Source organism: Ruditapes philippinarum, unplaced genomic scaffold (genome assembly GCF_026571515.1).
Source record: "Ruditapes philippinarum isolate M1 unplaced genomic scaffold, ASM2657151v2 ctg2985_1_1_1_1, whole genome shotgun sequence".
Taxonomy (NCBI): domain Eukaryota; kingdom Metazoa; phylum Mollusca; class Bivalvia; order Venerida; family Veneridae; genus Ruditapes; species Ruditapes philippinarum.
In genome coordinates, this window is record NW_026856852.1 from 75,243 (window position 1) to 90,930 (window position 15,688).

Below are 15,688 nucleotides of genomic sequence, written 5' to 3' on the forward strand. Positions count from 1 at the left end.
CTGATAGCCTGGCGGCCTTACAGACGGTCAAATTATTTTACACTATGCTCCGAGGCTACACTTGCACATTTTATGGATTGGGGGTCTTATCGTGAAGACAAATATGAGCCGCGTCACGACAAAGCCAAGATAGTGCGTTTGCGACCAGCATGATTCCAGACCAGCCTGCGCATCCGCGCAGTCTGATCAGGATCCATGCTGTTCGCTATCAGTTTCTCTACTTGTAATAAGGGTTGGTAAGCGAACAGCATGGATCCTGATCAGACTGCGCGGATGCGCAGGCTGGTCTGGATCCATGCTGGTCGCAAACCCATTATGTTGGTTTTGTCATGGCACGGCTCATATTATAATAAACAGTATATTATATGAAGCGTCTTAACTTAAAACAGTTTGGACTCGTATCAAAGACATAAACAGATCCGTTAGATATTCCTCGGAAGTTATACACTTCAAGTGGTGCTATTTGGGCAACGTGTAAATTGGTTAGGATGGTAGATTCCTTATTTGTTTTCAATATATTTACATTCGCGAGAGGGATTATAAAGGTCAATAAGGAGTAGTCATTGACCTTGCTTAGAATTTCTGGTGGTCACCATCAGAATTTAAGCGACATGTTGATTATTGACGCGAATAAAGTCACATAATGATTTCTCTAGCACAACACGGTATTACATAATGAAATGAATGAAAAAACAGTGAGCTTGATATAAATCACAACTTATCATTATTTTCCTTAGTAATTCAAGAAATTTCAGAGAAATATGCTAAAATTAAGCCGTCATCAATATAAATTCTGGTCAGACTACATGTCGGATTGGACGGCCTGTTCTATATTTGTGCCTGTAAGCAAGTCATTTTAAGAGTTATTTTATACATTGAATTGCTAGTGTCAAGTTCATTAAAAGGCATATCAAGTAGAATTAATTTCAAAATAATGACATATATGCTTGATCTTAAGTTTAATGCTGTACTTAAATTTTGAAAACAGCCCGGCTTTATTTAGCTTTAATATGTTATGTCTCTATAAAGCACACGTTTAAACTAATTAATTAATTTATTTATTTACTTATTTATTTATTTAATAAAACAAAGGCCAGTAGTTTGGCAGCAGGACTCCCGTTTTGGTAGGCATTGAGCTAGTAAACTTTACTGACCAAATAGTATATGATAGAAAATATTAAAAAGGCAGGACCATAATTATCAGACACCTATCACTTCATTACTCACGTACCCGTCCGTTGTCGTCAACAGAAGGTGTACCGATGGGTAGAGTAATGAACGTACAAAACTGTTGCAGGTTCGGTTTGATTGAGTCTGTTCATGAACGGTAATGGTAAGTGCAAGTTACGGTCCACGCCCCACAGCACCGGCTTAAGCAGTTTTGAAATGTTTTGCTACATCCGCAGAAGTGCTTGGCAATTACGAGAGAACTGGGGGGAACGAGTCCTTCGTATACAAATTATTTACTTTTTGATGCCATTTCGTCAGCATTTACACTTAACCACGGACTTTAATTGACAATTTAAATCCGTGACTTAACGAAACTTATAAGTACTCCGACCAAGTTTTTATTATATTGTGTTAGAATTACTATAACTAGTCTAAGTCGATACTGTATAAACTTTAATCATAGTATCATCATTTTATAATAGTAAATGCATTTTACAATAACTCAAACTTAACAGAAAATCAGTAACTGAGATCACCATTGTAAAAAAAATCAAATACCTTCAAGTTTAGAATATATTTTGAAAACCGGAGTTTTCCTGCAAGTTTGAAATCGGAGTACTTATAAGTTTCGTTAAGTATATATTGTCTCGACTTTTATTAACATTAGCTTTGGTCTTTATTATACTATTATCTGACGAATATTTCACATTTATCAAAGAATTGTCGATATAGTTAATTATATACAAAACCGGTAAATGATCAAATTATGTATAAATAAATTCAAATAATTCAAAATAATTATACAGCAGGACTGTTTTCACTGAGCAAATTACAACCGTATTTTTAGATACATGTACGTTTGCAGTAATCACTTGCCTATTTTGTGAATATTTTAGACGACGCCTGCACGCGTTTGGAGATTTAAATCTGCCTCGTGACCGACTCCGTCACGAGGAGTTTCCTGTTGCTGATGCTGTATTCTGATAGGTAAATGAGCCGCGTCATGACAAAACCAACATAGTGCGTTTGGGACCAGCATGGATCCAGACCAGCCTGCGCATCCGCGCAGTCTGATCAGGATCCATGCTGTTCGCTATCAGTTTTGCTACTTGTAATAGAGTTTGAAAGCGAACAGCATGGATCCTGATCAGACTGCGCGGATGCGCAGGCTGGTCTGGATCCATGCTGGTCGCAAAACCATAATGTTGGTTTTGTCGTGACGCGGCTCAAATTAATGTTACTATCTTAAGTTTATTTTACTCAGAGGCACCTGTTTTAAAGGTAGAATAAATAGCGCTGCAGCACATTTGATGCCATAAATATACAAATCAACATGCATGTATCTATTGATGTTCGATCGATCTCGATTTTTTGTTGTTTATTTTGTTTAATTTATTAGTTTGAATGACTATCTAATTGGCTTCCAGAGCTATAACTAAACACTACTTTTGTCTTATGCTGAGACCAATACAGTTGAGCCCTCGTTAAGAAATATATGCGGTTGGGAAATATCAAATTTATATTATTAAAAAAACACGTTCCGCCTACATCCGCTGTTTCAGTTTAGTAATGTCATTTGAAACCACACGGCGACTACAGGATCTTAAATCCCTGTGACAAAATCCCCCAAAGTTGGATATATCATCCGAAGAAAAAATGTGTTGTTTTCTCGTACATTCTCTGGAATGAGGGATCGGGGTTACACACGTACAGACTGGTGCGTTGTAGAAGGGGTGTCACTCACCCAACTTGTAAATGATTACTTTGCCCAACTTGTAAACGATTACTTCACACACAGTTAAACAAAAATCTATTTTGTCAACAGAATATAGTGACATGGCCTTCACTTATTTCTTATCAGGTCAGCAAAATGTCGAAAAGGCCACATTGACATGTCTTGCCTGATATTGTGGTCAGATCCGTGTTTACTAATACTTAGGTATATAGTTAAATCTCTACTTCAAAACAATTCTACTAGATTCAATTTTTAAAATAAAGAACATAAACACTAAGTTCTGCACGGATTATTTTTTATTATTTCTTATTCTATTAGATTTCAAGTACTGTTTTTCTTTACATTTTAAAGTACATTTTGTACTTGTATTGTACACAATGAATTTAGCTTCTTTGATAAACAAAATTGATGTACAATAATTTAAGATTGACGAATCGCGTAAGAACAGTCTGTGAATTAAATTGTAAGAGAAATTATCAGAGAGAAAAATAATCAAGTCAGGCCATGTCTGTGTAATAAACAGCTTATTATTGATTTAAATAAATATTTGCAGAACAGCACGAACTATTTTGTACCTTCCCGCGTCGACAGGCTAAATTAGTGCCAGAAAAGCATGCAATACGGTGCTATGTTAAGAAGGTTGCTCGATCTGAGCTATAGGCAGTTTTAACATTAAATTTTCATGCAAGTCGAATTTGTCTGTTGAGATAAAAATGACTTTTGCAGTTCTTTGTAGATTAATATTTAGCATTGATTAACAAATGCATAATGGGTATAATTATATAAGAAAAATAATTATGTTTGTAACATATGACTGTTATATAATATCTTTTATATAATATCTTGTTAAGCAATGTTGATTCAAAATTGTACATAATATGAAATATGTGCAATAAAACAGTTAAAACAAAGAAACAAAACGTTTTCTTTCTTGTGGTGTTCAGGCAAAATGAAAACTGTTCGGAAGATACAGGATACAGGAGTACGGTTTTGTGCTATCTTCTCTTGAATTTGATTTTTTAGAAGGCGACTCTGAAACAAGGTCGACAGGCTCACAATCCCACAACCCTCATTATTTAGCTAATATATATTCAAAGATCTTGCAAAGTGTATAAAAAGAGCTCACAACTTTACAAAAAAAAAAAACAACAATTTTTCGCTTATATAATTCTAAAATAATTACTCATCAGCTGATAGCCTGGCGGCCTTACAGACGGTCAAATTATTTTACACTATGCTCCGAGGCTACACTTGCAGACAAAATTTAGTTCTCGTAAAATATTTATTAAAGTATGCGCCACGTTGAACGCTCTCATATGTATATATCAAACAACTGTTAAGGCCGTGGACGTGCGTTAGATCACTTTGTCGTGTTTATTAAATCTCGAATGACCTGAAGAGTTACTATTTTAGCTTTTTCCTTTTCTGGTTGTAGTGGAAGGGCTCTTTGCGTAGAGAGAGGGGGGGTATCTTTGCGCGGAGTGGAAGGGGTCCCTGTACGCTGAGTGGAAGGGGGGTCATTTTATGGATTGAAAGAGGTCTCTTAGCCTTAAGTGGAAAGGGGTCTTAGTGTGGAGAGACAGACGGACGGGGGTCTTATCGTGAAGACAAATAATTGAGCCGCGTCACGACAAAACCAACGTAGTGCGTTTGCGACCAGCATTGATCCAGACCAGCCTGCGCATCCGCGCAGTCTGATCAGGATCCATGCTGTTCGCTATCAGTTTCTCTCGCTATCAGTTTCTCTACTTGTAATAGGGTTGGTAAGCGAACAGCATTGCGTGAATGCAAAGGCTGGTCTGGATCCATGCTGGCCGCAAACCCATTATGTTGGTTTTGTCATGGCACGGCTCATATAATAAACAGTATACTATAAGAAGCTTCATAACTTAAAACAGTTTGGACTTGTATCAAAGACATAAACAGATCCGTAAGTTATACACTTCATGTGGTGCAAATAGTATTAGTATTTGGACAACGTGTAAATTGGTAAGGATGGTAGATTCCTTATTTGTTTTCAGTATATTAACATACGCGAGGGGATTTTAAAGGTCATTAAGGAGTAGTCATTGACCTTGCTTAGAATTTCTGGTGGTCTCGGTTGCTGTTTACCATCAGAATTTAAGCAACATGTTGATTATTGTTGTTAATTGCGACGCGAATAAAGTCACATAATGGTTTCTCTTTCTGAAAAAAGAAGGAAACGACGGTAATGTAGAAACAGTAAGTTTGGTATGTCTTTATTAATTCAAGAAACTTCAAGAGAAATATGCTAGAATTAAGCCGTCATCAATATAAATTTTGGTCAGACTACATGTCGGATAGGACGGCCTGTTCTATATTTGTGCCTCAACAGACGGTAGGATTTTGAAGTACAACACCAATTAAAACTAAGATGTACAGACAAATCTTAATGTGTGAAGGCTACTATTTCTTGATTTCGGAAACCTTAAGTCTAGATGTAAGGGATAGGACATGTTCTATTTTGAAAATCTTGTCGTACAGATTTTTACAGACCTCCCACAATGACAAGTAACTGATAAGCAAATTATCTCCTGATAATGGGTGTAATGAATGAAAATCCAGAACAATTAGGGCTAAAAGGTAAACATAGTAGTAAGATGGGGTAAAATGATGTTGAAAAACTCTTCAGGAGACCCAAAGTTGTGTTATGTTCGAATCCCAAATTATTCCGAAAATGATAATGTCACGGTATTGAATTGTTCTCTAATTAGGGGAGGGGAGGTAGTTTGTAGGCGGCCATATAGCTTAGTCAGTAGAGCCGCAATACAGTATTCTGAGGGTCCCCGGTTTGAGTCTCGGTCAGGCTTCACATTAAAAAAAATATATATATATTTGAAATGGAGGCGTTTCAATCATTACTCATGGCGAAAAAAGTATTTAGTGAGTAAAGTATGTAAAGGATCAATGTAAAGGGATACTTTTTAGGGGAAACCTCAGATGATTCTTACAATGTAGAATTACCGTCTGAATGCAAGTGTATAGCTTTGAAAATTGTACATCTTATCTCTAATTAGTGCTGTACAACTAAATCCTACCGTCTGTTGAAGCAAGTCATTTTAAGAGTTATTTTATACATTTAATTGCTAGATAGATAAATTAATGTTACTATCTCAAATTATTTACTCAGAGGGTAGAATAAATAGCGTTGCAGCACATTTGATGCCATAAATATACAAATCAACATGCATGTATCTATTGATGCTCGATCGATCTCGATTTTTTGTTGTTTATTTTGTTTAATTTATTGTTTGAATTCTTAGTTTGAATGACTTGTTCTACAAATTAAACATGTACAGCTCCCACAATTGACAAGTAACAGATAAGCAATTAATCTCCTGATAATGGGTGTAACGAATGAAAAAATCCAGAAAACAATTAGGGCTAAAAGGTAAACATAGTAGTAAAGATGGGGTAAAATGATGTTGAAAAAACTCTTCAGGACGACCCAAAGTTGTGTTTTCGAATCAAAATTAATCCGAAAATGACGGTATTGAATTGGTTCTCTAATTAGGGAAGGGGAGGTAGTTGTTAGGCGCGCCATATACTTCAGTAGAGCAATACAGTATTCTAGGGTCCCACGGTTGAGTCATGTTCAGGCTTCACATTAAAAAAAATATATATATATTTGAACATGGAGCTCTTTCCTTAATTTCATTATCATGCAAAAAGTATTTAGTGAAAAGTATGTACATGACAATGCTAAATGTGTATACTTTTCAGGACTCGTGATTCTTACAGTTAAATTACGTTAAGCAGTAGTTTAATAGTTGATTATACATCTATGCTCTAATTAGTACTTAAACATTTTAAAAAAAATGTTGAAGCAAAGATCATTAACATCAAAGTTATGCACCTATTTATTTTAGTTTATTTATATTCAAATTATTTTCAGATATAACACTAGGTTGCATGCACATTTGACCATTAAATTACATTTGGTTATTGATTGTATCCAATTTTTGTTTTGATAAACAGATTTGAATGCTATCTAATTGTATAAGTAAACTAATCAGCTAGTTTGCAAATCGCATGAGATACAGTCTATAGAATATAATTGTAAGAGAACTACAAATTGATATATTTAAAATAACTTCCAAGCTACAGGCCTATTTCAGTTTGATGTAATAAACAGTCTTATCACGTGACTTAAATTTAAATATTTGCAGAACAGCACGGACTATTTTGTACGTGCGTTTGTTTCATAGCGATTTTTACCTTCCCGCGTCGACAGGCTAAATTAGTGTCAGAAAATCATGCAATACCATGAATTCAGTGTTATCTCGATCTGTAACTTATATAGGCAGTTTTAACATTAATTTTCATGCAAATTTAGATAAAAATGACTTCTGCAGTTCTTTGTTTATGTAGATTTAAGACGAAGTACATTTACCTATCCCACTTTGATAATATACTTAAGCATATTAGTGCATACTTGTATTCATTGTTTCCTGTTAGTATAAAAGTAATTTGCTATGGTGTTCAGGCATTCGAAAGAATTTATTTCATATTTACAGGATACTAAGAGTACGGTTCGTCAATCTCGTTTTGTGCTATCTTCTCTTGAATTTGAATTGTTAGAAGATGACTCTTAAACAAGGTCGACAGGCTCACAATCCCACAACTCCCATTTTTTAGCTAATATATATTCAAAGATCTTGCAAAGTGTATAAAACGAGCGCATAACTTCACAAAAAAAAACCCCAGTTTTTCGTTTATATATTCTAAAATCGTGCAAGTGTCTATAAATTCAATGATACCTGTACAAACTAAATCTAACACGTAAATGAGTTCTCTCATAAGCACACACCTGCATGGAGACACGTGCTGTGTCTTTTTTTGCATTATTTAGCTTTCTATTTTAGATGTCCCGTAGTTTTCCGATACTACAAATATAATTTCAGTATGTTGAATAACATTTACTGCACAGTTGACCTAGCTATGATACGGGTGTTCCAATTTCATCAAAAAGTCGGTTAAGCATAAAGTCGGGTGATATGACTGTGTAATATGTTAGTAAACAAGCTGATATTGCTGATGATGAAATAGCAAAAAAATATATTTTGCATTATGTGACCTACTTAAAAAAATATTCTCTCATGTAAACACTTATTTAGTATATATATACAGTAGATCGTAAAAAATAATAAGGCAAACTGGCTAACCTCGGATAAAATTTTGATAAGCTTGATAAACAATACAATACATAACAAAGTGGTGTGATTTTAGATTTAGTTTATTTTGAATAATGAGTTGATCAATACGACTATATATAGATCTAGTATATAATTCATTTCATGGATCATTGATAAGCCTGTTTACAACAACCGTTGATCAATAATATTTACAATACTTTAGCCCCTGTGCATCGGACAAAAGTTTCACAGAAAAACCAGATCTACATGTATTAAAATAATAATAATAATAATAATAATAATAATAATTAATAATGATAATAATAATAATAATAATAATAAATAAATAAATAAATGCAAGATAGCCTATAACCTAAAAAATATACATAGTAAAACACTCATTCTTATTTATATTAAATTTTCAGGGTAACAGAATAAACATAAGAGATTAACCTCATATGGATCTCACAAATGAGTATATGATATTCCGCTAATCCAGATGTACTCTATAACACCATATATGTGTAGTTCCTTTAATTAGTCCTTATGCATTCTATGTCGAAGTATTCTTTCCGTCGTGGATTCTCGTGTGTCCAAAACATGCATGCGTATTAAGAAATTGTCACTAAACTGTCACATCGCTAGTTGGCGAGATTTCGTAAAATATCTTTATTTCGAATCCGTTTAGTGACATTTTCTTAATATGCATTTTGGACACATCAGAACACCCGACGGAAAGATTATCTCGACAAAGACTGCATTAAAATCCATAACAAAAAATGTGCAAATATAGAGAATAGTCAGGATGGTAGAATTACATTTTTATCTTCTTTAAAAAACTTTAGAAACTTACCCTGTGATTGACCTATTTTCTCGTTATAATATGGTGTACAAATGAATCATGAAATTTTCACCTTAAAAGGCAACTGAAGCCACCATCTAATATATAGATTCAATTTAAGACAACCATCTCCAAAACACAGTAGATAAAAATACCACACCCCAATCTGAAAATGCTTCATATGGGCCTTTTCATAATGTACTAGTACTACAATTGACATGATATTGCCATGTAATTAAACCGCTTGCCCATTTGGAACTCGAGATGTTAATCATAGTTTTACTGTAAATCCACAGAGTATTTCTTTCCGTAGGCTCAAGAGTCAGGCATAAGAGCATCTTAATTTATGACTCCTGGACATACATATATAGGCCTAATAAAAACAAAATGATTTTTTTTCCAACTTACTGAATTTAATCGGCATTACGCTCGAAAAAATTGGGAGGTGTTGGGGTCGGCGGGAAGCTGATCCCCCTCCACTGGCCCTCATGTTAGTCTCGTTCTTTTATTTTGTGTCGCCTACGAAGGATATAGAGAAGACAACAACATCAGCAAAAGCAAACAACAATGAGATATAGGGACTTATATCCCCCAAATTTTCAACAAAGCGACACAACTATTATAAATTATATAATTAAGGTACGTAAGAGTTATCTTGCCTTCTTGATTTTTGTTTAACTCCCCTTCATCGGTTGAATTTATTCCCCTTTCGATATACTACTTTCGGTTTAAAAATTTGGGTAAACAGGCGTTACATTTTGGAAGACATAATTATATTGCCTCAACGTAAAAAGAAGATTTCACCGTATGACTTATTACAGACCAAATCTACATCAGTGAAAAAGTAGGTTAATTTAATATAAATAATGAGTATTGATAAAATTAATATTTAATGTCTGAATTTAGAACACATACAAATCTGATTTTTACCAGTGTTTTCACATAACGAGCACGTATATGTATGCAAGTTTACACACAACTCATGATGTGTATGGTGTCTCATTTGTTATGTCTTGATTTTTTATTTAAATCCACCCTTCCCCCAAACTACAACTTTCGTATCTGTACTTCCTCATGAAACAACAAGAAACACAAACCTCCATTTCCTCCTTGGACGACTGAGATTCGGGACTGTCGTATTTACTAGGTAAATAAGGTTTATTTCTTTGTTTATTACACTTTCAATATTTCATTAGTGATTAACATTGAATCTTTGGAGATCTCACAATAAATTTCTATCTCCAGCGTCGACAATTTACCCCTTCTTCAAAAGTACATGTAGAATTTCATAACTTGTAGGACCCATTTCTCCCCACATCTGCAATCGTTTTCTTATATAGTTATCCTTTAAAACATTTCAGATTTATTGTCACGTGTGAGCAGGAAGCGAGTGGAGCTACTTGGGTCGTAGACGACACGGAATACAGGTAGTTGTTATCGACTACAAAATGGACGAATACTACACTGACAACGACAAAGCTGCGCCGGTTTTACCAACCTCTAAACCTGGAGAGTACTGTCACGGGAGTCCTATTGAAGGTCGGAAGACCTATGGTGAAGCGGAAGGTGCTCTTGAAGTTGAGAATACTAATACGAGTACCAATAATGAGGGTGATGAAACTGCATCAAAGCTGAAACAAATGTCTTGTGATGACCCACAAGATGAAGGCAATATCAGCAGACAGGAATGTATTGATACAGGGCAAGGAAAACATGAAACCAAACACGAGAAAAATCTACTTAGTAACATTTCTGTTTTTACAAAAGATCAGGAATACAAAGAAGCGTCAGCAAGGGAAGAGGACAACATAAAGAAAGTGGATAAAACAGAACAGGGTCCAACTTCCGTAGGATGTAAATTTAATGAAACTTTAAAAGAAGCAGAAGAACAATATGCATACTTTTGGGAAGCTCGAGACCCTTTCAGTCAGTGGCACAGATCGAAATTCCAACTGAATGAACAAACATTTTCTTGTGCAGAACAGTATATGATGTACACAAAAGCAGGTAAACTTTAAATATAATCAATCTAAAGTTCTTATTAAATTCTGATTAATATCATACTAGCCGATGACAGCAAAGAACAACATTTATTTTAAAAAAAATAAAAAGACGCAAAAAGTTTGTTTTCGATAATAACAGTTTGTCAATTTTTCCACCTCATGCGTTTTTTAAGATGAATTTTCTTTTTAGTGTTTTTTCATGATGACAGACTAGCCAAGAAAATTATGAACTGCACGGATCCAAGTCGTATTAAGTCTTTAGGTCGTAAAACTGAACAATTCAGTGAGGATTTGTGGGTAAACAACTGTCTACATGTGGTTAAAGAAGGCAACAAAGCCAAGGTTAGCCATATAAACCATGTAATAGTCCAATCAAATACATGTACATGTGCCAGAATTAATTGTTATAAAAAGTTACGTTTAACAGCATGCATCTTGTTGTTGACTGTTTTTATTTTGTTTGTTTTATGAAAACAAATACATGTATAGACATTTTGATATAATGTATTTATATGGCATTTGGTATATTAAAATCATTCATATGGTGTTGACTTTTCCACCTGTAGCGAGGGAAATGTTTCCGATATTTACGCGTTATGGTTTAATTATGCTTTTAAAAGTTTCATATTTGATTTATTTATGTTTATTCCACTTTGTTTCAGTTCAATCAAAATGTTGAGCTAAAAGCAAGATTGATTGGAACGTATCCTCGTATACTAGTGGAGGCAAGTCCTTATGATAAAGTTTGGGGTATTGGATTGAAGAAATATGAACCATGTGCATGGAATGAGGCAACGTGGGAAGGCAAAAACTTGCTCGGTTACATCCTTACAGAAGTTCGAGATGAACTGATGTATGAGAGCGAAATGATACTTAAACATCAAAGGAAGGTTTGTATATGTTAGAATGTGTATTTTCGGTCTAATTTATATGCAATGCCTATGGTCCTTTTCTTCAATGTATGTCAGAAATGGCTGTTTATGCCTATAAAGGACATATACAAACGTCTTGATATTTAAACGAATATCAACCACATGACAGCAACATCTTTGAATTAATTCACTTAATTAAAATCTAATTGACTCTTTCTTTATGTGAGTCAGTAAAATGAAAGTGTTGTAACCACATTAAAGCTGACGATATGACATGAGTTACAAAACAATTTTAATCACATCTATTTGCATTATTATGCAGGTTTACTTGGAAAAGTTAACACACGATCTAGTTAAAAGTTCTTCAGGGAAAAAAGGAGCATATGACAGATCTCCAAGAGATATTTATTGTCGATCTTCTAATCCCCATCATACAACGGAAGGTGCAAGGCATTCAGATCATCATGCTCACAATCTGAAAGGAAACCGGAGAGATGGTAATGAGTTTATAGGGAGAGATGCAACAACGGGGTCCGATCGGAATGCAAGAATTCACGAAAACATTTCAAGGACATCGGCGTCAAACTCTTCTTGCCGAGAAACTGATAATAATGATCCAAGACTTGAATCAAATTATGAAACGGATTCTTCAGTTAAAACATATCATGAAAAAAATGCCATAGGTACCCGGAGCGATGATGTTTGTTCTGAAAAGAGGAATAAAAATGAGAACCCAAGATGTACAGGTGAACAACACCCTAGAGCTGTCTGTATGGAACCTATTGGACCGGATTGTCGGTTGTACAAACCAGAGTGCAAATGATAAAATAAGATTTTTAAAAAGCCCGTTCATGTTATGACTAATATATTAAAAAGCTTCACCTTGGATTTTTAATACCATACGCTTTGGTGTAACATGATGATGTATGCATGCATTAAGAATGTGTATTTTATTGCTGTTTACTCTTATTTAACGCATTTAACTTTTTAGTGGACTACACAGTGCTTTTAAGTCTAAATTTTTATTTGTTATCAATACTCCTATAGTTAAAGGCAGATTTTATTTGAAGTGTGAATGCGTACGTGTGTGCTTGCATTTGTTTTCTAAACACTTATGTTTTGAGTGACAATTGAATATTTATAATAAACACATTTAAATGTTATACGCGTATTCATAATTATTTGGTAAAAATGTTGAATATATACAAGACGATGTATATAGAAGCTGTATACATTTATTTTGTATAAGACAAGTTTAATTATGTGATTATTGTGTGGTTATGTTATTTTCATTCTTGACATCAATTCAATCAAGGATATATCACAGGAACTCTGGAACAGGACCGCATATTGCGGCGCATAAATCCGAATCCGTACCGGCTGTACATATTAATTGTTTGTCCGACCTTTGAATATCTGTTCATATTATGCGACCGGGTGGTCTTTAATTATCTAATCTCAATTTAATATAATCTGCTAATTTAAAAATCAGTCAAATATACGGTATATTGAAGTCTTTTTTATAATACCGTAAAAGTTGACCAGTTTTAAAAGAGACAGATTGGGTTCAATTGATAATATATTTTTTGAGGCCATATACTCGGATAATACTAAAAGATATTTAGATGTAGCAGAAACGTTACACGATCGAGAATATGCGCCGCAATTTGCGGTCCCGTTCTCGAGTTCCAATGTGATATATGAGAGAAAAATCATAGTTACTATACATGTAATGCTACAATAATTATTTGCAGAAGGTAACATATAAGTGTACAAGGTTGATAAAACATCTTATTTTCATAGGGCCTTCCAAAATAGTAATTATCACAATTAAAACAAGAAAACATTAATAATTAATTAAAAAGGAGAAACCAGTAAAGCCCAAAAAGCAACAACAAAAGCACAAGTTCTCAGAAAAAGTTAAATTCTTCAGTCTAATGGTTTAATAAATAAATTGATACAAAACATTATATGACAGGCACTCGTGATTCATATATAGATTATAAAATCATCTTAAGAATTATGCATTAGAAAGTGTTTATACATGTATTTGAAGTGAGGTACTTCATTTTATTCGATACGGAATATTATTAATTTTCATATTGACTGTGTCTTAATAAGTACTTAAACCAAACGAAAAAGTGGTTATTTAATGCCGATGTCAACACATTAAACGAATTCAAATTAACCCTTGTTATGCTCATTATTATATACAGGTCGTATAAACTCTTAAGAACAACTTGCTCTTTGTGAGCTATTGTGACCACCACCCCTCCATCGTCGTGCGTCGTCAACAATTTCTTTAAACAGCATCTCCTCTGAAACTAATAACTGCACATTAACCAAACTTTACAGGAATGATATTTGGGTGGCCCCCATTATAAAGTTTTCATATGTTTCCGGTCTGTTATATAAAAAGGCCACGCGGCCAGTTAAGAAGTTTCAAAATGCAAATTGAAAAGAAATCTATTTGTTTGAAAGTACAAGCCCAAGAGCTTTGACATTTGGTTTATGGTATCATCTATAGGTCCTCTATTAAAATTATTTAAACGTTGCCTCTAGAGTCAAAATTGGCTCTAATACGGGGGTTTTCCTACATGTACTAGTATATGCACATGCAGTAAAAACTTTTTAAAAATCCTCTGAAATGAGAAAGGCTAGATATTAAACATTAAACAATTAATGTACATTGTATAGTGGTCCTCTATTCTGTTTGTTCAAAATTGTGGACATATAGTAAAATCATAGAGCTAAAAGACGTTAGAGCTCTGAAACAGAAACCATTGTCTAGTGGACCTCTATTATAGTTGTTCAAGTTATGCCTCTAGTGTCAAAATTGGCCATTTCCCGGAGTTCAACATTGTGTAGTGAAACTCCACCAAGTATGTTCACTTTAACTCGATATGTGTAAATCACAGGCTAAGTTTTCAACTTTTTATTTTTTTTTATAAAATTCAAAGATTTTTTAAAGAAAATTGAAATGTGATTCTACCCTCCCGACTTTCCCTTATATTTACCCAGCGGAAAGGCACATATATTTTTTAGCGATGCTCAATTTTAAGATCCATATGGGGTTCCACCCCGTGTAGGGACTCACGCACCCTATCACATCATCCTCTTCGTCTCTGCCTACATCGTAGGGCCTCTTCCCTCGGCTTAAGTCAGGACATCGGCAGCTGGTCGAAGTAGCATTCCGGTAACAGGCAGGTTAATTAAATATACCCACCAAGCGGCAATTTTTTTGCTAATGCCCGACGTGCACGCACCAAGGGAAAGTATATCATACCTTAAAAACACAGAATGATTCTGTATTATATAAGTTTGTTATACGGGTAATATAAAGGAAATACAATGTGGTATAGGTAAACTTGAAGCTATGTCATTGTTCATTTTATGTCCTTAACTTGCGCATGAATAAGTACACCATGTTACTTTGTAAATATTTAGTTACCTTTTTAGGCTAGGTAAATCGGCGAAAAGTCCGAATAACTGCTTCCATCACCAATGCTGTGATCAGCACTCCGATTTTATTTACCATCAAGCATTTTAAGTAATATGTTTTTATCATACAAACTCGTAAAATCCATTTAAGACTAAATTTTCCATATAAAAAAAAAAAATAAACAAGCCTTTGTTTATAATATAGTAAGCTGTTTTAGATGTTTTAGATTATATACATGTATAAGTACCAAACTACATATTCTACACAAATGTTATTTATTGGTTATGTACTGTACGTTCGATTTGTATATGTCATAAGAACATCTTCATAGTGACTAGTATTAGCGTATATATGCAAGAAAAAAAGAAATATTATATTCGTGTAGTTTCATTTCTAAATTAATTGAACTCCTTGAGTGGCTTACGAATATATTTTTATCAACTCATTCAATATTTTATTACTTCAATAT

At 34.1% G+C, this 15,688-nt stretch overlaps 1 protein-coding gene across 1 annotated transcript; it reads left to right on the top strand.

Moving 5' to 3' along the window:
• The first annotated feature begins 9,597 nt into the window (after positions 1-9,597).
• LOC132747913 (uncharacterized) lies at positions 9,598-12,940 on the top strand. Its single transcript, XM_060737444.1, has 5 exons — positions 9,598-9,746; positions 10,264-10,909; positions 11,096-11,247; positions 11,568-11,795; positions 12,100-12,940. Exons 2-5 carry the CDS (start codon positions 10,351-10,353, stop codon positions 12,598-12,600), a joined length of 1,440 nt encoding a protein of 479 aa, XP_060593427.1. The 5' UTR covers positions 9,598-9,746; positions 10,264-10,350; the 3' UTR covers positions 12,601-12,940.
• Positions 12,941-15,688: the final 2,748 nt, after the last annotated feature.